The following is a 22,413-nucleotide window of genomic DNA, read 5'->3' on the forward strand; positions in this document are numbered from 1 at the left end:
ACCTGTGGGCATGGCCAGCTTCCTGAGTTATGCATGAGCCTCATAAGGATAGAAAGGACCCATGAGACTGGAAGTAAGTAATATATTATGTATATATTTAAGAAACTTTAAAAATGTCATTAATCTTTACTAATCCATTATATTCTTTTGTTTTTCACCTTTTCAGAGATATAGTATCTAGTGGAATATTGGCAAAATATGAACACCAGGTTTCCTTTATCTTTTAATCTTTGGAATAGTTTTATTTCTAAACAAAATTACATGAAATAATACATTATTTTCCTTTACCATAATCCTTTAGGTGCATCAGGCTGATACATATTCTTAGTTCACTTATACATATCCCTAACAAATGTCCAGTGTATTTAAGTGTAAGATTCCCTTCACATATAAGTGTTTCTTGTTTTAACTTTGCACACCAAGTTGATTCAAGACTTTTATACATATCTCATAATTCAGAACTGAAACAATATTTAATGTATTATGTTTCAATACAAGCTTAAGATGCCTATCATCTTTTGAAGAATGTATCAATTTTTTGAATTTTTTTATCCTTTAAATTTGTTTCTATTTTATCGTTCCTTCCTCTTTTCTTACCTTTACCCCTTTTGCTTCCTGTCTTCATTATCATCTTGGTTCCTTGCTTTGGAATTAGATTTCTTTCTCGTTGCATATCCGTCTGTAGCTTTAGTGCTACATGGTAGTCAAGGTGCTCTGGCAATTCAAAAGGAGATATCTGAGAATCACATTCCTTGCACTGTATTAAGTCTTTGTTGCTGTCATGTTCTATATTCTGAAAATAATCTTTTGTAAATGCACTGTCAGTTTCAGAATAGTTTTCATGGCAAAGCATTTTGTTACCTGTATTGTTTGAATCACCCGTCGCACAATTAGTGTAATTATTGATCGTACTTTGCTTCATATTAGTGTTATGGTCTTGAGGCATCCCTGCTTTGGATGGACCAGCAAGAGGATGAGATACTGAACTTTTCGTATTCAAAGGTTTACTGTCTGTATTCCCTTCTAATAATGTGTACTTGGATGGACTGTGACTTATGTATTTTGATACTCCTGATAGTTCAACTGATTTTTTTTTATCAAACTTTGCTTTGTGATGTGCAAGATCCCTTTCCAACTCATGCCTCAAATTTCTTGGTAGCAGAGGTAACAATGTAAGGTCAAAATCATCGAGATCTGGAAAGAGTTCTTGAACAGAAACGCTTGAATTTTGATTATCCTGAATTTTTACATCCGCTAATTCATCTAATTCTTTATCAGGAAGTGCTGTGCTGATTTTGGATATTGCATTCTCTGTCAGTTGAATTGTAGGACAAATATGCAAGGACTTGTCAAGCTTTTCAATTTCATTTTCATAAACTTCATGTTTCTTAGATGATCGCGCCTCAATTTCAATTCCGTCAGATTTTTCTGTAATGTATTTGTTTCTAAAATCTTCCATACCTAATGTAATCTCAGTTCTCCCTAGCTCTCCTGTGCTAAGGGGGAGTGGACTTTCATTAACAGAAGTTTTGCTTTGTATTCTAGCTTCATTCCCTTCTGTTTTAGCTTTATTTACATATTTGTTTTTATCAATATTATATTCACTATCAGATCTACTGCTTGTATTTTCTATTTCATCTTCATTCAAACAACTAAGAAGTAGGTCAAGATCACTTTTTTCAAAATTTTCATCACATTCTCCAGTATCTCCTTGTTTCACCTCAGAATTAGTATTGCATATATTTGTAACTCTATGACCATATAATTCACTGGTACAGTTGGTACTGTTATCAGCCTTTCTTTGTTTTTTTAAGATATAGTTTTTAAAAAATGAATTGCTTGACGATTCACTTACCTCTCTGGTTTCATTAGACACATGATCAATATTATTTTGACAAGAATAAGGATATTTTTTTATTTTATCTCTGTTAAAACTCTCTGAAGGCACATCATGTATTATAAGATGATTTTCCTCCGTCTTACTTTCTACACTAGACTCACAATTTTCATGATAGGAAGTTTTAGAGGTTGCACTGGAAAGCATTTCATCGGAAGCTGGCAGAATACTAGATGGGAGGACTTTGGGCATCTCTTTACAAGTGCTAGGATCTGGTTTCCTTCTTTTAGGTGCTGAGTTGGCTACTTTCTTTAGCATATCTTTAATATTTCTTGAATTTTCCCCAGCCCAATCTTCAAATTTCCCTGCAGACATTCCAATGTGCTTTATGGATGGTGTCCTGGAATTAATTACAAAAAAGTTAATCATGGATAATTCTTTTACTGTAGATAAAAACATATTTTCCTATTTTTAAAATCTTGTAAAAAAAAAACTTGGGCAAAATGCATCAGAGCCATGATCTAGAGAAAACATTGTACCCAAGTCATGTGAAGAACATATTTGTTACAACCAATGGATAAACCTACCACACAGCTTTGGATGATGCCTGATTTGTGTGTTGTATCAACGAAATTCCCAGCTGAGCTATACGTTCTGGAGCATATGATGGAAGCCCACAAGACCTAGATAAGGTTGACCATCGCTCATCCCCATCCAGCCTAACAGTGACCGTATATGTTTTTGCACGACGCTTGTTCTGGAAGAAAATAACCAACCTTATAATAAATTTCTCTGATCTAGAATTGCAAGTATAAGAATAACTTGACAGTCTTTAAAAGCCAAAATGCTGCAACAACTGATGGCAGACATACAATAAGTATATGCAGAAAATTGCAACAAACACATGACTGTAAATGCAGAGCACCACTAGGAAAAGGAAACACAAAACTCCTGAGCATTTTTTGTATATTACCACACTTTCAGAGGACTAGTTACAAAGGAAGAGAATATATACAATGGAGCTTATGTATACAAGACCAGAGGATACTTGAAATTGGGTCGTGACCTTGTAATCAGAGGGTAGGTTAGCAGAAGGGTCAGCTTGGTCCACCCTCAACCTGACATCTCCCTGATGACCTCACTCAGGTGAAACTGGACATATTGTTAACTTAAATAATACAAGTTAAGAATAGTTGATAAACTTTTTTGAAAAATTTCTACAATAACTGGATCTAATTTGTATATCTACTGTTAGAAAAAAGTGTAGAGAAAAAAGTATTTCCCAAAAAAAATTTGCCATAAAAACATCTGGTCCCTACATCAGGCACCAAGTTTATATGAATAATGTTTGGCAGTCCCAGTTTACCTTGGGAAGTGAGGCACTGCTTCATATCAGTTTTCTCTGTATCCCCTTGAATTATGAGTGACAAGTGCTCTAATGCTTCTGGCAAGAAGAAAAGCTGGAAATGTATTTTGTTGGAAGTAAAATTAGAGATATCAAAGATAATAAAGTGATTTGATGCAAGTGAATGTGGTGTTGATATTGCCAGGCCCTATTTTTGCCTCCATCATTAGTGAGAACTACAAAGGCTGCTTTAGAAATTAGACTATGCCGACTGTATGGTTACTTTAAGTACTGCGAAGATAACTCATATTGACAGGAGGTGATGAAAGACATGGAGCATATGTTAAACATGGATTAAACATCAAAGTCAGTGCCATATTCTAATGAATGCCTTAGTTATTCAGCACAAAGGAAACAAACTTCATGAAGATGTATGGAGTACGTGTGGTGAGAGTAAGGCAGGTGAGACTTTTAGAGCAAGTCAAGGATAATTTGAGTGGTTCAAGAGGTGGGTATTTGTCTAGTGGGGTGGTGTTTCAGACTGACTTTGATAAGTGGTCGTTTTGGGCATATATTATTTTGGTATGTAAGTGTTTTGTTATGTTTGTTGGCTGGGGATAGCAATGCTGTTTCCCGTTGCACTGGGAATGGATGAAGGCAAGCATGAATATGTACATGTGTATATATGTATATGTCTGTGTATGTATATGTATGTGTATGTATATATTTGTGTATATGAGTGGATGGGTCTTTGTCTGTTTCCTGGCGCTAAGTTGCTGACGTGGGAAACAGCGATCAAGTATAATAAATAATATATGAGTATTTATTTGTTTATTATACATAATTGTCATTTCCTGCATCAGCAAGGTACCACCAGGAAACAGATGAAGAATGGCCCATCCACTCATACACATATATATACATAAATGCCCACAATACGCAGACATTACATATGTACATATTCATACTTGCTTGCCTTCATCCATTCCCAGCGCTACCCCGCCCCAAGGAAAACAGCATCACTATCCTCTGCTTCAGCGAGGTAGCACCAGGAAAACAGCCAGAAAAGGCCACATTAATTCACACTCAGTCTCTAGCTGTCATGTAATGCACTGAAGCCACAGCTCCCTATCCACATCCAGGCCCCACAGACCTTGCCATTGTTTACCCCAGACGCATCACATGCCCTGGTTCAGTCCATTGACATTAACCCCAGTATAACACATTGTTCCAATTCACTGTATTCCTTGATCGCCTTTTCCTATATCAGCAAAGTAGCACCATGAAACAGATGAAGAAGGACCCATCCACTCATTTACACATATATCCCTTAGTATCCCCTTAAAACAATATCCATACCACCCTAAACTATGCTTCATCCTTCTGGTCACCCATCCTGTCAGAAACAGCACTCACAACAATAACTGGCTGCCTAAGCATCCACATGCACTCAACACATACACAATGAAACAAGATTCTTTTGATACAAACCCATCTCAATGTGCTCAGTACTCACTTTATTGCAGCAGCATATGGTCCTTCTCATCAAAACCATCCCTTAACCAAACTACAGCTCCCAAGTAGAAATAAGAAACTGACCCCTGCCTCACGTTTCAGAAACCAATCCCCAAAGGTACCCTTTACCCTAGCACAAAAATGACCAAACATACACCCAATGAAATAACTCCATGCTCTAAACAACCACCCTCTCATCCGATCTTTCCCCACCAGACATACATCTATCCGAAACCATACTCCTGAGATATGAGTTATTCTTTCCTGTCTGCACTTTGGACCCAGCCCATCATACATTACACACACCATTTTAAAATACTGCAAGACCCTTTATACCCATGAGGCAACTACAACAATGAAGATACTGAACTCTTACTACTCAGTTGCCCCTCTCCCACACGCACACTTAAATATCATGCCTCATGACATATGGTCCTGAGCACTGCAGGAGCTCCTAAAAGGTATAAGGGACTCTAGGTAAGAAGTAAGGTATTTAAATGCACTCCAGGTTTAAGTTCACTTTATCTAGTTTGGCAACTATTGTTATAAGCTGCAGAAATGGCCCTTTGGAAAGGGAGCTGTGGTTTCAGTGCACTATACATGACAGCTAGAGACTGAGTGAGAACGAATGTGGCCTTTGTTGTCTTTTCCTAGTGCTACCTCACGCACATGCAGGGGAAGGGGTTGTTATTTCATGTTTGGCAGGGTGGCGACAGGAATGAATAAGGGCAGACAGTATGAATTATGTACATGTGTATATATGTATATGTCTGTGTGTGTGTGTATATATATATATATATGTATATATATATATATATATATATATATATATATATATATATATATATATATATATATATATATATTTTTTTTTATACTATTCGCTATTTCCCGCGATAGCGAGGTAGCGTTAAGAACAGAGGATTGGGCCTTTGAGGGAATATCCTCACCTGGACCTCTTCTCTGTTCCTTCTTTTGGAAAAAAAAAAAAAAAAACGAGAGGGGAGGATTTCCAGCCCCCCGCTCCCTTCCCTTTTAGTCGCCTTCTACGACACGCAGGGAATACGTGGGAAGTATTCTTTCTCCCCTATCCCCAGGGATAATATATATATATATATATATATATATATATATATATATATATATATATATATATATATATATATATATATATACGTTGAGATGTATTGGTATGTATATGTGTGGATGTGTATGTATATACATGTGTATGTGGGTGGGTTGGGCCATTCTTTCGTCTGTTTCATTGCGCTACCTCGCTAACGTGGGAGACAGTGACAAAGTATGATAGATAATAAAAAAATCGTACATACCGCATTTTGGTCTATATCTAAACGTTCTGACAATTCTTCTGCAAGACTCAGCATCCACTTCTGTACCTGCAATATATGAAGACACTTCATTGAAAGTAAAGAATATGCAACTTTACTGGAAAGCATAAGTTATTTGTGATAATCTAAAGAACATTATGAAATTTGAAATGTTACAGAATGAAGGGGGTTAACAAGGTGGAAAAGCTACAAAGCATGTTAAGGCAGCTCCATACCTAAATTTAAAGGTGTTTAGGTGGAAAACAAAAGGCCTTACATGGAATGTTTTGGAGTTTACCAAATCCCAAGAAGGAAGAAAACCATGATTCTTAAATTTTCTCTCCTTCAAACATTAGAAACAAAATGAAAATACACAGGTATTGGAGAACTGGAGGCAATCCTTCCAGACATTAGTAACAGTTCAAGTAATAATCACAATAATTTTGAAAGCAGGCGCATTCATTTGTGTATCTGGTGAATGTTCTTCCTCCAAACTTTAACCAATGATTGTAAAATGATGGTAATCTTACAGATCTGAAGGAGAAATGTCTTCAGTGCATCAAAATTGGAGGGATTTAATAATGTAAGTAATATGATATCGTGAGCAGCTTTGATGAGCACTGGTTTTCATATTAGGAATTAATTTCCTTATCGAAGAATTCTTAATGAGACTTAAAAGTGTATTGCAACAAATTTAAATGAAAGGCTTAAGTGTATTGCAACAAATTTAAATGAAACGAAAGGCTTCAGTGTATTGCAACAAATTTAAATGAAACAAACTTTTGTGAACATGTAGTTACACACACACATGCACAAGGACACATGTAATCACGGGTATAGACATGTATATGAGTACAAATTACATCTTTACTGTTTTATTGCATACATGCAGTCATACACATACACTTTTCATTGTCTCTTACTTCTCACCTTGTCCCTTGTATTAAGTGCTTCTCTTCCTTGGAAATTTTTCCCACATCCAATACTTTTGGGAAGTTGGCGTGAGGTGACAGGCTCACAATCAATCCCTTTACCTAGATTATGAAGCCAGTGCCTGTGAACCAAAAGTAGTTCTTTATATATAAAAAATATTTTTCCATCTCACACTGAGCAAATTACATTCATGAAAATGGTCTCCTACTTTCATACTAGCACAGTCTGCATAATGTGAGCTGAGCACTATTGTAATTTTGCTTATCTTTGTCTCAAAGGGCTAGTGTTGAAATGTTTCCCTTGCTTTTAACATATCTCTCTTTGTTTCAGTTAGTCAATACCCCCTGAAAAAATCTTTCTTTCTTTGGATATATATAAGGGTAAGAAAACCATCAAAAATTCAGAAAGGGCACCACCTATGAGATGACAAAGTTTTACCATTTCAAAACCTCCAAATGTGAGCATGATCGCATACTCACATGGTGGAGGAGTGTTCAGAGATAAACTTTCAGATACGAGGATTAAATCCAAAACTGAAAATAAATACCCTTCGTGGTGATTCACTGGCACACTAGTCTGTCCCTAGAGCCACAAAGGCTAGATTTGCAACATCCAAACTATGGTCCCATCTGATGCAGGTAGTAGAGAGGTGTCAAAAACCCTTTCCTTGGTTTCCTCTGACAACTGTTTTTGAAGAAAGCTAAAGTACAGGCCTCCTTTCTAATATAAAGTGTTCAAGCATAAAGCTCAGCTTCACCTAGTAAATTGAGTTCCTTATTCCTCAAGGAAAAATATCTCACTGGAAGGAGCTTAAGTGATTCCACATGCACAGTTACACAGCAAGTGCACATTTGTATAAGAATTCACTCCAAAGGAGTACATAATTTTCCTGCAACTGGAAGTAACAGCCTTGGAGCTGCAGGACCTTCAGGAAAGAGTTCCGGGATAACACCAGAACTCTCTTAGAATGAGGATCTGGGGTAATTATGGAAGAAGGTGCATAGGTACATGGTTCATTCAGTACCCTCTGGTGAAGTCCAAAAGGTCTCTGAGAGATTTAAGTGGGCAAAAATACAGCTCTCATCATTAAATCTTCCAAGAGTTGATGATAATGGGGCTATTTCCAAATCTAACAGTTTAATTTTTTGCCGAAAATAAAAAAGTCGTGTCTAAACATAGTATGGAATTAACTAAATCTCTTCCCAGTGTCCAAATATACAAGGAAAAGTTTTCACAGGAAGACAATGGAGTATCAAACTGCCAGAAAAACCATGAGATTATAAAAGATCTAAGGCTTTACATAACTCCCACTTATGTAGTAGTGGAGAAGCAGCTGGTCTTCTCAGAGAGAAACATTAGAGAATTTCAATTCAAACACTTGTCAGACTTACCCTATCATATTATTTCTACTTATCCAAAAAATGCCACATGCAAATCCTTCTGTTTCTATATATATTTCTCACATTCTTTAAAGCAAACAACTGACCCACATATCCTCTGCCACAACTGAAACTACAGGTGTTCCGTGCATGCCACCCACCCTCTCAATCACCACTCTCCCATAAAAAGATAATAGATGGCATGTAGAAAGCCAGTTTCATAGCAAAAATCCTATCAGAGCATGATTTTTGAGAAATCTGAGATGTCAAGTGTGGGAGGGAGTAAGGTTGATGACATCACCTATGTGATAGTTTCTGACTGGACAAAAGTGAGCCCAAAATGAGTATACTACTGCTCCCATTGTTGAGTGGATTGTGAAGGGTGGGGAAGGCCAGCAGTTCCTCACTGGAAACACTAGGAGTTGGAGAGTACTATTCCTGATTTTTCTAGGGAATCTTGAGGTTGTCCATGAGAATCTCTCAATTTTGCATGACAAACAGCAGAGGAAAGAAAAGAATTATGGGAGAAAATGTATTCCTTTCAAATTAGTCTTATGACTCTCCATGAAATACATCGGCTCAGCTTCATACAGGAAAAAAGGTTCATAAAAATACTTTAATATCAGTAAATAAAGAACACAGTAGGCCAACATAAAAATAATGAACAACTTACGCAGTTTTATCATCATATCTTCCCTGAAGTCGATGAAGGGAAAGGCGGCCCAGGTCAGCCATGGTAACACAGCCAAGTTCCTCTGTCAATGACTCTCCCAATTTACCTCCGAGGTTGCGTACCTTCCCAACTTCTGTGCTCTCCCACAGCTCCCCAACATGACTTTGAGGTAATACTGTCTGCTGGTTTGGTTTGTGAAATCCACAAGATAGCTTTGCTAACATCTGAAACAAAGCATACCCTGCAATGTAATGTACAGTACCTCAAGTCCTGAGGATGAGGGACTGCAAAACAAGCAATGATCACTGAACAGGAAGTGACCCAAAAACAAAAATCTGTAGTTCTTATGAAATTTAGAATGTTTCACCCAGAGAACTGGTTCACATGGAAAGACCATTTTGTGCACTATGACTATAGGACTGAAGGATGCATGCATATTTGTCACCATCCCATCAAAGCAGTTGTACCCAAACAATCAACCAAACCACTTCATCAAAGTACCAACATGGAAAGACCATTATGTGCACTATGACAATAGGACCGAAGGATGCATGCATACTTGTCACCATCCCATCAAAGCAGTTGTACCCACACAATCAACCAAACCACTTCATCAAAGTACCAATCATTCAAAAAATACATCCTGGTATCTTGAGGCTCTAAATTCTAAATTGCCTATATATGCTGAAGGACACAATATTTAGAATTTCTCCCTTTATGGAGGGTATCATAAAGAAGGAAAATGCTTCTTGAAATTAATTTAAAGGTAACTCAGTGTAGTCAACCTGCCTTCACTTATGGCCAACTTCTTATTTCCCCCCCCCCCCGTATATCTTGAGAACTTTGGTGCTATAATATATATATATATATATATATATATATATATATATATATATATATTTTTTCATACTATTCGCCATTTCCCGAGATAGCGAGGTAGCGTTAAGAACAGAGGACTGGGCCTTTGAGGGAATACCCTCACCTGGCCCCCTCCTCTGTTCCTCCCTTTGGAAAATTAAAAAAAAATGAGAGGGGAGGATATATATATATATATATATATATATATATATATATATATATATATATATATATATATATTGCTTTGTCGCTGTCTCCCACGTTAGCGAGGTAGCACAAGGAAACAGACGAAAGAATGGCCCAACCCACCCACATACACATGCATATACATACACGTCCACACACGCACATATACATCAAATAACAACCCCCTCCCCCCTCATGTGCGCGAGGTAGTGCTAGGAAAAGACAACAAAGGCCACATTTGTTCACATTCAGTATCTAGCTGTCATGTAATAATGCACCTAAACCACAGCTCTCTCTCTCTCTCTCTCTCTCTCTCTCTCTCTATATATATATATATATATATATATATATATATATTTCCCGCATTAGCGAGGTAGCGTTAAGAACAGAGGACTGAACCTTTGAGGGAATATCCTCACCTGGCCCCCTTCTCTGTTCCCTTTTTTGGAAAATTAAAAAAAACGAGAGGAGAGGATTTCCAGCCACCCACTCCCTCCCCTTTTAGCCGCCTTCTATGACACGCAGGGAATACAAGGGAAGTATACTTTCTCCCCTATCCCCTATTATGTGTCATAATATAGAGTGTAAAAGTGAGTGAACATTGTGTTTTTGTGTGTCCAACTGTGCACTAAATTATGCACCAACCTTGTTATGAGCTATTCCAGCTGAACATTTAAAACTGGTACGTTCAAGAACTGCTCTTCTCATTTCTTCACAAAGAGCTGCAGCATAGGTAAGCCTCAGGTTGTCCCAGTTAGGATCTTCAGATGTAATGAACGATGCACAGTCTTCATTTTCGGAGAGTGATGCTAACCAATTCTGTATGTTATTTTGCTGCATACCTGTAAATATATATCATCTATTACCAGAAACTTTCTCTAAACACATATATTTTTCCACACTTAAGACTTTTTCCAATACTATTAATATTTTGGAATTGTACATACACACACACACACATATATATATATATATGGCAGCGGATGGAGCCATGGAAGCGGAAGTGGATCATAGGGTGGGGGAGGGGGCGAAAATTCTGGGAGCCTTGAAGAATGTGTGGAAGTCGAGAACATTATCTCGGAAAGCGAAAATGGGTATGTTTGAAGGAATAGTGGTTCCAACAATGTTGTATGGTTGCGAGGCATGGACTATGGATAGAGTTGTGCACAGGAGGATGGATGTGCTGGAAATGAGATGTTTGAGGACAATGTGTGGTGTGAGGTGGTTTGATCGAGTAAGTAACGTAAGGGTAAGAGAGATGTATGGAAATAAAAAGAGAGTGGTTGAGAGAGCAGAAGAGGGTGTTTTGAAGTGGTTTGGGCACATGGAGAGAATGAGTGAGGAAAGATTGACCAAGAGGATATATGTGTCGGAGGTGGAGGGAATGAGGAGAAGAGGGAGACCAAATTGGAGGTGGAAAGATGGAGTGAAAAAGATTTTGTGTGATCGGGGCCTGAACATGCAGGAGGGTGAAAGGAGGGCAAAGAATAGAGTGAATTGGAGCGATGTGGTATACCGGGGTTGACGTGCTGTCAGTGGATTGAATCAAGGCATGTGTATGGGGGTGGGTTGGGCCATTTCTTTCGTCTGTTTCCTTGCGCTACCTCGCAAACGCGGGAGACAGCGACAAAAAAAAAAAAAAAAAAAAACCTGCATGTTGTAGAAGGTGACTAAAAAGGGCAGAAGCAGGGGGCTGGAATCCCTTCCCTTCTTGTATTTCAATTTCTAAAAGTGGATGCAGGAGAAGGAGTCAAGCAGGAGTCCTCGTCCTCATCAAAGGCTCAAACTAGGGTGTCTGAATGAGTGTGTATATATCCATGATGAGAAGAAAGGAGAGATAGGTATGTGCATGAATAGAGTGAATTGGAATGACGTAGTGTAATGGGGCCAATATGCTGTCAATGGACTCAACCATGACATGTGAAATGTCTGGGGTAAATCATGAAAAGGTATGTGGGGCCTGGATGTAGATAGGGAGCTGATGTTTTGGTGCACTACACATGACAGCTAGTGACTAAGTGTGAGTGGATGTGGCCTTTTTTCATCTGTTTCGTGGCACTAACTCGCTGATGCAGGGAGTGGCGATGCTGTTTCCTGTAGGACGGGGTTATAATGGGAATGCATAAAGGCGAGCAAGTATGAATATATATATTATCCCTGGGGACAGCGAAGAAAGAATACTACCCATGTATTCCCTGCATGTAAAAGGAAACTAAGAGGGATGGGAGTGGGTGGCTGGAAATATTACTTTCCAAATAGGATGGCCTTGATTAGGGCCTCAGTTGTCTGTGCCATCTCAGCAAACAAACAAACAAAAAGCTATGAGAAGAATTTTCCCTCTAAGGCTCAGTGATCTGTATTTGACCCTACATTGCTCAAGTGGGAAATGGTGGAGATATGAAAAAAAAGGAGAGAGAGAGAGAGAGGTTACTGGAATCTACTTGAATCCACCCGCACAAGGGTACACCGGAAGTGAAGTCACCTTTAGCAAGGTTGTATCACTGGGAGTGTAGTTTTGTCAATCTGCTCACACTAAAGGAGTCAACATTTTCCTGATACTGGAAGCAGCACACCCATGGTCTGCAAAAAACCTTTAGAAAGGTCATGTGTATCATCCGGATAGAAATTGGTCATGGGGTAATTATAAATACACTGAATAAAAAAGACTTTGAGTGATCGCGGCCAGAACATGCTGGAGGGTGAAAGGAGTGCAAGGTATAGAGTGAATTAGAATGATGTGGCATGCTAGGGTTGATATGCTGTCAGTGGACTAAACCAGAGCATTTGAAGCATTTGGGGTATATTACGGAAAAGTCTGTGAGGCCTGGTTATGGATAGGGAGCTCTGTTTTCAGTACATTACATTAACAGCTTGAAAATGGATGTGAGCAGATGCAGCCTTTCTTCGTCTGTTCCTAGTGCAGCCCTGTTACCATGGGAAACAACAATCAAGTATGAAAGAAAGAATATATATGTATATTCTTAAATATCTGCAATTTGTTGCATAAGGTATCATTCAAAACTGATAACCGAATCTAAGAGGATAATAGATCCTCATTTGGCTCTTTGTTCCTTCATTTCCCCCTCCTTAATACAGGAGGGGAAGATATCCGGTCCCTGCTCCCATCCCTCTTAAGTTACCTTCTATATTCATATTATTTTTTGTTTTTATACTTGTTTGCTATTTTGCCCTAGGAAAGAGGAAGACCATGACAAAGTTTAATAGATACACTGAGTGAAGTGCTGAAGCTATAAGTATTTCATGTAGCAATGTTATATGAGTAGCCATTGATTATATACTGTGAAAGCATTTTCTGTGGGAATATGTATGCATGAATGAAGATTTATTTGATCTGCTGTGCAAAGTGAATGTCTGAAAGGCTCTTTAACAATGTGTTCTTTTCAGAATACCAGACATTACAAAGTATTCACATGAATGAGTTATAAACTTGTATGATCCTGATCCACATAAAGAAATGGTTATTCATAATGGAAAAATACATGTCTGATAGTTTACCTTGTTTATCCTCACTTTCAGTTTTATCACAGCCAACTACCCATGTTGATGTCAGCATTTGTGAAGTAATTTTGCTTCCTACTAACTGCTTCATTAGTTCTTCAATTACATTTGTGAAATCAATGTACGCCTCATCTATGCTTGCTCTCTCTATGCAGTCACTATAGTCACACAACACATTAATAACTTCTTTCCCTGCATTACGGTATCTGTTGAAATGAGAAAAAGGCAGAGTATTAGTTTATTGTGTGAGCAAAGTACAACTGACACTTTACTGCTCTACTTTTCATTACATTATGATTACAGTATACAAAGGAATTAAGATAGCAATAGACCATTGGGTACTTTCAAGTGATAGTGGAAGATATAAAAAACACACAGATTAGTTTGGTGAAAGTTAGAAGGTATATAAATAATTCAGAGAGAATAACTTGCACATTGGCAGTGTGACTGAGGAGATGCAAATAATGAAAGCCATACTCTTCAAGCAACATATTTATCAAGTCTGTTCTTAAATGTATCTAATTCTGCTTTCAACCGCTCTAATTGGCAAATCGTTCCATGTGTTAACAGTGCCGTTGAAAAAAAAGTATCACCTCGTGAGCTATAGCAGCTGCCCAGTTTGCATCCATTACTGCAAGTGAAGCCAAATGAATCAAGTCTTAAGTAACACAAGATTGTCGAAGCCTTTCATAATTTTGAACAGTGGTATTAGATACCTCTTTTCTGAGCTAAATAGATTCATCATTTAATCTGCCCTTGTAAGATCTGTGTCCCAGCTGAGGAATTGTCTTGGTTGCTCAAAACTACACTCTGTCCATTCTGTCTACGTCTTTTTATATGCAAGGTGACCAAAGCCAAACATAATAATCAAGATGGGGATGAACAAATGAATTTTAAAGACTAAAGATGATTTTTCTGGATTTACATTCAGAGGCCCTAACTGAATCCAAGAATTCTGTTTGCTTTTTTTCACTGCTTCTCTGCAGTGCTTACTGGGTTTTAGGTCACTAGAGATTATTATAACCAAATCTTTTCCTAACTTCCCATTTGCAGTTCAATAGAACTCATACTGTAGCATGCCTTTTAGTTTTTGATATGTAAAACTTTGCATTTATCAGTATCAAAATTCATTTGCCATCAGTTTGTCTGTCAATTTGAAGCTATTAATGTTCTTGTTCATGTGCAGATTTTATTTCCAAGCTTTGTGTCATCAGTAAATTTTGATATCCTAAATTAATATATATGGGAAAGATTGGTCCTTGTGGCACTCCCAACATCACTTGTTTCATCTAGCCATTCTGAGGCTTGACCATTAATCTTTGCTTACAAACAGTCAACTAATTTCCTTTCCACCAAAGAACAACCCCATCAATGCCATTTTTCTGAATTTGTGCTAATAACCTTTGATGCAGAACCATATTGACTGCTTTTTGAACATTTTGATGAATTACATCAACTGCTTTACTTTCATCATACGTGTTGATTATATCATAAGAGAAATCAATAAGATATAACCAATTCCATTGAGAACCATGGTGAGAATCATTTATTAACTGGTGGTCCTCTAAATAGTTAAGAATCCTATCTAAAAATGATGGTTTCCCTAAGTTTTCCAACAACTGACTTCAAGCTAAATGGATGATACTTTCTGGGCAATGACTTATTACCTTCTTTGAGGATCTGTGTTACACTGGCAAACTTCCATTCATCTGGAACTTTTCCCTTAGTAAGTGACTTATTGAAAAGGGTAGTCAAGGTCTTAACTATCATTTTTTGCCCCTTTCCTTGTCCTTGGTTAAAACTTATCAGGACATGCCGTTTTATTTATTTTCATTCTGTTTATTGTTAATAGCACCTTCAGTTTTTATGTCAGTTTGTGGAAGAAAATTTCCTCTCATCAAAGAAACTGGATTTGAGACTTGAGTTGCATCTTCGATTGTAATTACAGATGCAAAAAAGTCATTCAATATTTTTGCTATGGCTTTTTTGTCACTATTTTCTATAATTAATGGACCAATTGAGTGGTTGATGACTCTCTTGCTTATAACATAACAGTAAAACTCCATAGGGTTCCTTTTGCTATTTCCACCAATATACGCTTTAGATTTGAAATGAATGTTGTAAAAATGAATAGAGAAAGAGCCAAGTCTAGGAAATGTGGTGATGGGAGTAGGGTGGATCCCAGTAGTATGATGGCAGTCAGGTGGACCCTGAAATCCACCCAGCCCCTTTCAACCAGTGGCAATGCCATAAATTGGCACTGGAGAATCATCGGTTAGATTTAAGACTATGAATGTTACAAAATTTGATAGATAAATAGCCAAGTCTAGGAAATGTGGTTATGCAAGAAGGGTGGATCCCATTTACCTGGGCCCCGAGATCCACCCAGCCCATCTCAACCAGTGGCACCACTGAATCAGCATGGGAGAATCATCAGTTTGTTGTGCCGCCATAAAGTTTTGGTGAAAAAGGAAATGCAAATAGTTTTTGATCTATTTATCTGATGCCTGTTCCCATCAGAAGGTGGCCATGACAAAAGTCTCCACTTATCCCTGTCCTTATATAACTCCCCATACATACAATTCCACTTATTCTTCCCCCATTTCTCTCCCTCCAGTACTCAACCATTCTATTTCCCTATGTCACAGGTGGTCTTCATCTCACTCTAACCCCTTTAATTGTAATATCATATACTCTCCTTGTAAGGTCCCCTTCTTGCAAATGCTTTGATATTAACCATTCTTAAAAGGCTACACTAAAAAATGTGGAAATCTACCATAACTTAATATATACACAACCCCAAAAGTACATACTTTGTAAGATCAGCTTTGCCCCGGTTTACAGGCACTTGAATCAATTGTATGTCTGGACACTTGCTTCGAGCCTCGTCTCCACGCATACCCCGCTTCACTCCAAAGCCCCTTGCCTCATAATTGACTGCTATAATGCTGGAATACAAAATGTAGTATGGAAAAAATGAGTGGATGGTTAAGCTACACAAAAGAGCATTTTGAATTTTTCATTTTTTCAGCCTGCTTGGCCAAGAGCATGCAGTACTTAATGTAATTACCAATTTGTAACTTCTCACTCCAAAGGAGTGCTACTGGAAATAGTTCAGTCCTAGGCTGCAGGAGCCTCTAAACAGTTCCTGGATAACATTAGGATTCTTTCATTGGACTTAGGGTAATTAGAGTAATGATGAATTATCGAAAAAAAAAAAGACCAATTTATCGGAAGAGCCATGGTGTCAGCCAGGACCTTGCTAAAGGTTCCTGCAGCCCGAAGCTATGATACTTCCAGAAGCTTGGAAATATAGACTCCTTCGGAGTGGGAAGTTGGTTGAGAAAACTGTACTCCCAATGATACAGCCTTGCTGAAGGTGACTTTTCACTTGCAGTGGCGGTGCTGTTTCCTGTTGGATGAGGTGGCAACAAGAATGGATGAAGACGAGTGTACATATGTATATGTCTGCATATGTGTATGTATGGAGCAAAACTGGAGGAAGTAAAGTGTTTTAGATATCTGGGAGTGGATCTGGCAGCGGATGGAACCATGGAAGCGGAAGTGGATCATAGGGTGGGGGAGGGGGCGAAAATCCTGGGAGCCTTGAAGAATGTGTGGAAGTCGAGAACATTATCTCGGAAAGCAAAAATGGGTATGTTTGAAGGAATAGTGGTTCCAACAATGTTGTATGGTTGCGAGGCGTGGGCTATGGATAGAGTTGTGCACAGGAGGATGGATGTGCTGGAAATGAGATGTTTGAGGACAATGTGTGGTGTGAGGTGGTTTGATCGAGTAAGTAACGTAAGTTTAAGAGAGATGTGTGGAAATAAAAAGAGCGTGGTTGAGAGAGCAGAAGAGGGTGTTTTGAAATGGTTTGGGCACATGGAGAGAATGAGTGAGGAAAGATTGACCAAGAGGATATATGTGTCGGAGGTGGAGGGAACGAGAAGTGGGAGACCAAATTGGAGGTGGAAAGGTGGAGTGAAAAAGATTTTGTGTGATCGGGGCCTGAACATGCAGGAGGGTGAAAGGAGGGCAAGGAATAGAGTGAATTGGATCAATGTGGTATACCGTGGTTGACGTGCTGTCAGTGGATTGAATCAGGGCATGTGAAGCGTCTGGGGTAAACCATGGAAAGCTGTGTAGGTATGTATATTTGCGTGTGTGGACGTATGTATATACATGTGTATGGGGGTGGGTTGGGCCATTTCTTTCGTCTGTTTCCTTGCGCTTCCTCGCAAACGCGGGAGACAGCGACAAAGCAAAAAAAAAAAAGAAAAAAAAAAGTGTATGTATGTGCATGTATGGGTGTTTATGTATATATATGTGTGTATATAAGTGGATGGGCTGTTCTTCATCTGTTTCCTGACACTACCTCGGTGATGTGGGAAACAGCAACTAGGTATAACAATAATAATAATGTATAATAATTCAGGAAATAGTGAATATGTAAGAAAAATATATCTCCTTGAATTGGAGTTCATGGATTCTGCTAAATTCAGGTCACACTGCTAGTAAATAAAGTCTTCTTTGTTAAGGCTGTATCTTCATCAGTTGACAAAAAGTACAGTTTAGTTAAAAAAAACTCATGCTCCAAAGGAGTCCATCTGTCCCTGCTACTAAGTGCAGAGGTACAGCAGACTCTGGTAAAGGGATACTTGGGGTAATAGATGATGGCAATTAAAAGAATATATCCTTGAAGTAGTGCACTGTCCATCTGATAACCATGCTACAAGCAGTACACACAGTTGTCAAGGAACTCATAACTGGATGAGGGAAGTTTAGTCTCTCCAGTTTTTCTAAAAAGTTCCAGCTCCTTGGCCAGTTATTCAAGCACTGCAACTGGTGGGATAACATTTTCTTTTGACCCTCAGGATGATAATTTTGAAAGAGAATTATGAAGCGTAAAGAGGGAGAAAAATTAGCATAACATCATTCGATACATGCAGTGAAGCACTAACATACATGGGCAGAGCAAGGCAGTGTAGTAGGTGGGTAGTAATTGGTATTCAGCTATGGACCAGGGAAGTAAATCACCAGTAATACCTGCTTGGGTATTGGGAGTGTTGTGATGGCCAGCACTGCAGTGGTTGTCAATTTGCAACACACGCACACCCATCACATATAACACATGGTAACACTTAACTCACATTACTTATTCTTCATAACAAGATTTTCCTGTGATAAGCACTTTGTGCTTGCACTGCCTTTTGGCAAAAGGGTAAGGTCAATAGACAGTAGTAGTTAGGAACATCAGACAGGAGCATTAGGTAGTAGTAGGTGGTAGAAACTTTAGGTAGACACATTAAGTAGACACTGCGCTATAGTTGCTCTCAGCCAGTGGCCTGCTAAGGGTGAGGCACTAAAAGCTAAGCAGCACTTGAGTTCACCAGTTATGGAAACTCTTTTGACATGGCCATCCCCTTGAGGGAGTTCCTGAAGGGATAGATAGACATGGAAGAAATGTGATGAATGGTCTCAACATGATCTTTACATTTCTTGTCAGAGTCCATTTGTATTTGTTTAATTTATTTTCTTGTGTTTAATTAGTTTGAGGTTATCTTTACATTTTTTGTCTGCATTTTTGTGAAATTAATTTCCATGTATTTAGTTAACTTGAGGTTTTATGGAATCATTACTTTAACTCGTAATGTTTTCCTTCTAGTCTTTTATTAACGAGTCTATTTTAATGATGTATAGACCAGCATATTTTTTTGTCATCTTCATCACATGAAAGTTAGTGATGGTCAGTGACTAAGTTACAAAATACTGTGCATCCACCACTGTTCAGTGACTGAGGGAAAAGGCATGCATGATATCAGAACAAGAAAGAAAGAAACAGCCGAGATCATATGGGTAAAATTTTAAGCCATTTTTCTATAAATTACAAAGTTAGGATTCCATGTTCAGCACTTCAGTTTTAGTCTTCCATAAAATGGGGTTTTCACCCTTTATTCAATCAGTACATCATGAGCAAATAGGTTTATAGGTACTATATCCCACCATCTTGTGAAAACCTCACAAAAATTGCATTTATAACCCTGCTAATTTCTGAAACAAATTAAACGTTTACCCTCCACCCTTCCAAGAGTTGTACTGGACTACTGCAGCAGGGACTCCCTTGATGTTTGGGTGGTCACGTTCTTCTACCTGCACGTAGAAGCAATCCATATCCAGCAGAACAACCACTCTCTGTGTCATGATGATGGTAAAATTCAGACCTCACTGAAAAAAAAAAAAAAAAAATTGTTTCAAGAAATACTTATGTTTTGTGAATCCATGATGTTCTGCAAATTAAGAAAAAGTGAGGAGTGAAAGACAATTAAGGAAGCAGTGCTTACATGTGCAAATGAAGTGCTGGTATGTGAAAACTGGGATGTAAGCAGATGGCAAAGTGTAATGAGTTGTGGGATGAGGAAGTTAATTTGCTAATGAAAGACAGAAGAGAAATGTGCATGCAGTACCCACACATTAGGAGTAAAAGTGATTGGGAGGTACACAAGAGGAAGAGCAAGAGGTTAGTGCAGGGGCTGAAAAAAGGATGGAGTGAGAAAGTATTGGCAAGCTTCAGCTAGAATACAAAAATATGAGAACAAATAACTAAAGTAAAAAGAGTAAATGGGGAAGTGGTGAAGTCATATAGAAGGTAAAGAGGAAACAAATATTTCTTTTAAGGACTGTTGTATGTGTTAGATGACAGGATAGTACATGTTGGTTGTGTGGGGCAAGTCGGCATGAGGATTAAGAGAATAAGTCAAATGGCTTGCTGGAAAAAGTGGAGGTGGTGAAAGTCTTGGGTAAGAAGAAGCATGTTAAAGTGGATAGGACTGCAGTTGAATTTCTCATGAAAGGGAATGACACTGTGTTAACATTACTTAGAATTTTCAGTAAATGTATTAGGATTTTCAGTAAATGTATGGCAAAATGCCTGTAGTGGTGTGATAATATATAAATGAGTGAGATAAAAGTGAATGCCTAAATTATAGATATAAACTTTTTTGAGGATACCTAATTAGTTGTATGGGAGAGGGGTAGGTGTACATAAAGAGCATCAGATTGGGGAGGAACAATGTGGTTTCTGGAAAGGAAGAGGATGAATGGATCAGGTATTTTTCTCTAAAGATGTGTGAGAAGTACCAGAGAAAGATTTATAAAATGAATTTATAGACCTGGAGAACATATACAATAAGGTCGATAGAGAAGCTTTGTGGAAAGTGATATGAATATATGGTATGGGAGGAAAGCTACTAGATGCAGCATGGAGTTTTTACCAGAAAAGCAAGGAAAGTGTATGAGTAGGAAGGGAGGATTGTATCCTAAAGCATACAATGACTGAATTAATATTAACAAATGCTCAACGATGAAGTTCTGGACATTAACGAATGATGAATGAAACTGCTTTATCCTCTAAAATGAAATATCTGCTTCAAATACTGGGGGACCCAACTTGCAGAGTCCAACCTGCGTACATCTGTACTTCGGAACAAGCTCCAGAACACAATAGGTAATTCCTATTTTGACATATGGTCTGTTACTGATACAAACCCCAGAAATGCATTAAGTGATGCTTCAGACAATGTTGTATTTACTGTATTTACTCCAGTATATAATATCCAATACATTGTTACTATCTGGAATAGGTACATAGTTTTGGACATGAACAGATCACCATAAGAACTGGGTCCAGGAATCTAACCTATTTATATCCCAGAGACTACCTGTATTGAGATATCTAGTGCATGATAATCATTTAAAAACAAACAAAACTGAAAACTGTCCAGAGTTACCAATGTGAGCATCAACAGAGTATGTATAGCAAAACTTTGGAGCAAACATTAGATGAACAGAAAGGCCTGTTTGCTGCACCAGTCACATAGGACTTATAGTTAAAGAACATCTTATAACTATGGTGGAGGGGAGAAAAATGTAGGGAACCGGCTGTTTTAATCCTCCCTAATGGCACTGCCAATGCTGGATTTTAAAGGAAAGTTAGAAGTCAGTTACTGGAGACCCTTGTCAATGCACTCAAAATAGACTGCTGACCCAACATTGGTTCATGATCCTGAGGTTGGAAACCACTAGTATAGAGTGATATGGAAAGATATATGTTGTGGTAATGGACTTAACACAGGCAAATGAGATGATCAGAAGGCAATGGAAAGAACTGTGAGGTTTGGCTGTGGATGGAAACTCTAGTTTCAGTGCATTACACATGACAGCTAGATAATAGCTATTAACAGGTGAGGTGTTGTTCTGTTCCTAGCACTATGTGAAGCAGGAAATGGCAAAGGAGTATGAAAAAAATGTGTTAAAAGAATACCAAAGACCTCTGTGTTGATCTCTTCAAAGGAAAGTATCTCAGGAAGGCCAAGGAAAACTACCTTCCTAACATCAAGGTTATAACAAACATGATGCAATGGGCCAAAATGTTTTTTAATCCTCTTAATTCCCAAATGTGAGGATTAAAATTCCTTGGTGAACCAGAACATGCATGCCACTACCCTTTCCCTCAACATTCTCATATGACTTATTAGATGTATGTACTGAACAGACTTATGCCTCAGTAATTCAAACATTCCCTTTTGTTTTCTTGCCTTTGCATTGGCACTGTACAAACATTCCTATGGCACCTCACTTTGAACTGTACCTTAGTACCTTCTCTGAAAATGTAGACTAACTAATCAACAACACTGTAACCCTCTTTGAGAAATTCAACTGCTATCTCATCCATTTCAGTCACCTTCCCAAGCTATCTTGCTCTGTGCACCTCCACATGCCAAACACATATGTCCTTCAAAATACTCATTTCAACTCCTCTTCACCTCTTCTTTAAATGT

At 38.2% G+C, this 22,413-nt stretch overlaps 1 protein-coding gene across 10 annotated transcripts in view; it reads right to left on the reverse strand.

The window, feature by feature from the left end:
* Nucleotides 1-210: 210 nt before the first annotated feature.
* The window catches only part of LOC139746420 (uncharacterized), a 29,202-nt gene continuing 6,999 nt past the window's right edge, over nucleotides 211-22,413 (reverse strand). For all 10 annotated transcript variants that reach the window (XM_071657645.1, XM_071657648.1, XM_071657642.1 and 7 more), the window contains 9 exons: nucleotides 19,650-19,801; nucleotides 16,387-16,521; nucleotides 13,571-13,779; nucleotides 10,700-10,896; nucleotides 9,011-9,234; nucleotides 6,956-7,079; nucleotides 6,029-6,094; nucleotides 2,425-2,594; nucleotides 211-2,237 (listed from right to left, as the gene is read on the reverse strand). In XM_071657645.1, coding sequence (XP_071513746.1) covers nucleotides 512-2,237; nucleotides 2,425-2,594; nucleotides 6,029-6,094; nucleotides 6,956-7,079; nucleotides 9,011-9,234; nucleotides 10,700-10,896; nucleotides 13,571-13,779; nucleotides 16,387-16,521; nucleotides 19,650-19,777 — 2,979 coding nt within the window. In that variant the 5' untranslated portion in view covers nucleotides 19,778-19,801 and the 3' untranslated portion in view covers nucleotides 211-511. The remainder of the gene's footprint in view (nucleotides 2,238-2,424; nucleotides 2,595-6,028; nucleotides 6,095-6,955; nucleotides 7,080-9,010; nucleotides 9,235-10,699; nucleotides 10,897-13,570; nucleotides 13,780-16,386; nucleotides 16,522-19,649; nucleotides 19,802-22,413) is intronic.

Source organism: Panulirus ornatus, chromosome 65, assembly GCF_036320965.1.
Source record: "Panulirus ornatus isolate Po-2019 chromosome 65, ASM3632096v1, whole genome shotgun sequence".
Taxonomy (NCBI): Eukaryota; Metazoa; Arthropoda; class Malacostraca; order Decapoda; family Palinuridae; genus Panulirus; species Panulirus ornatus.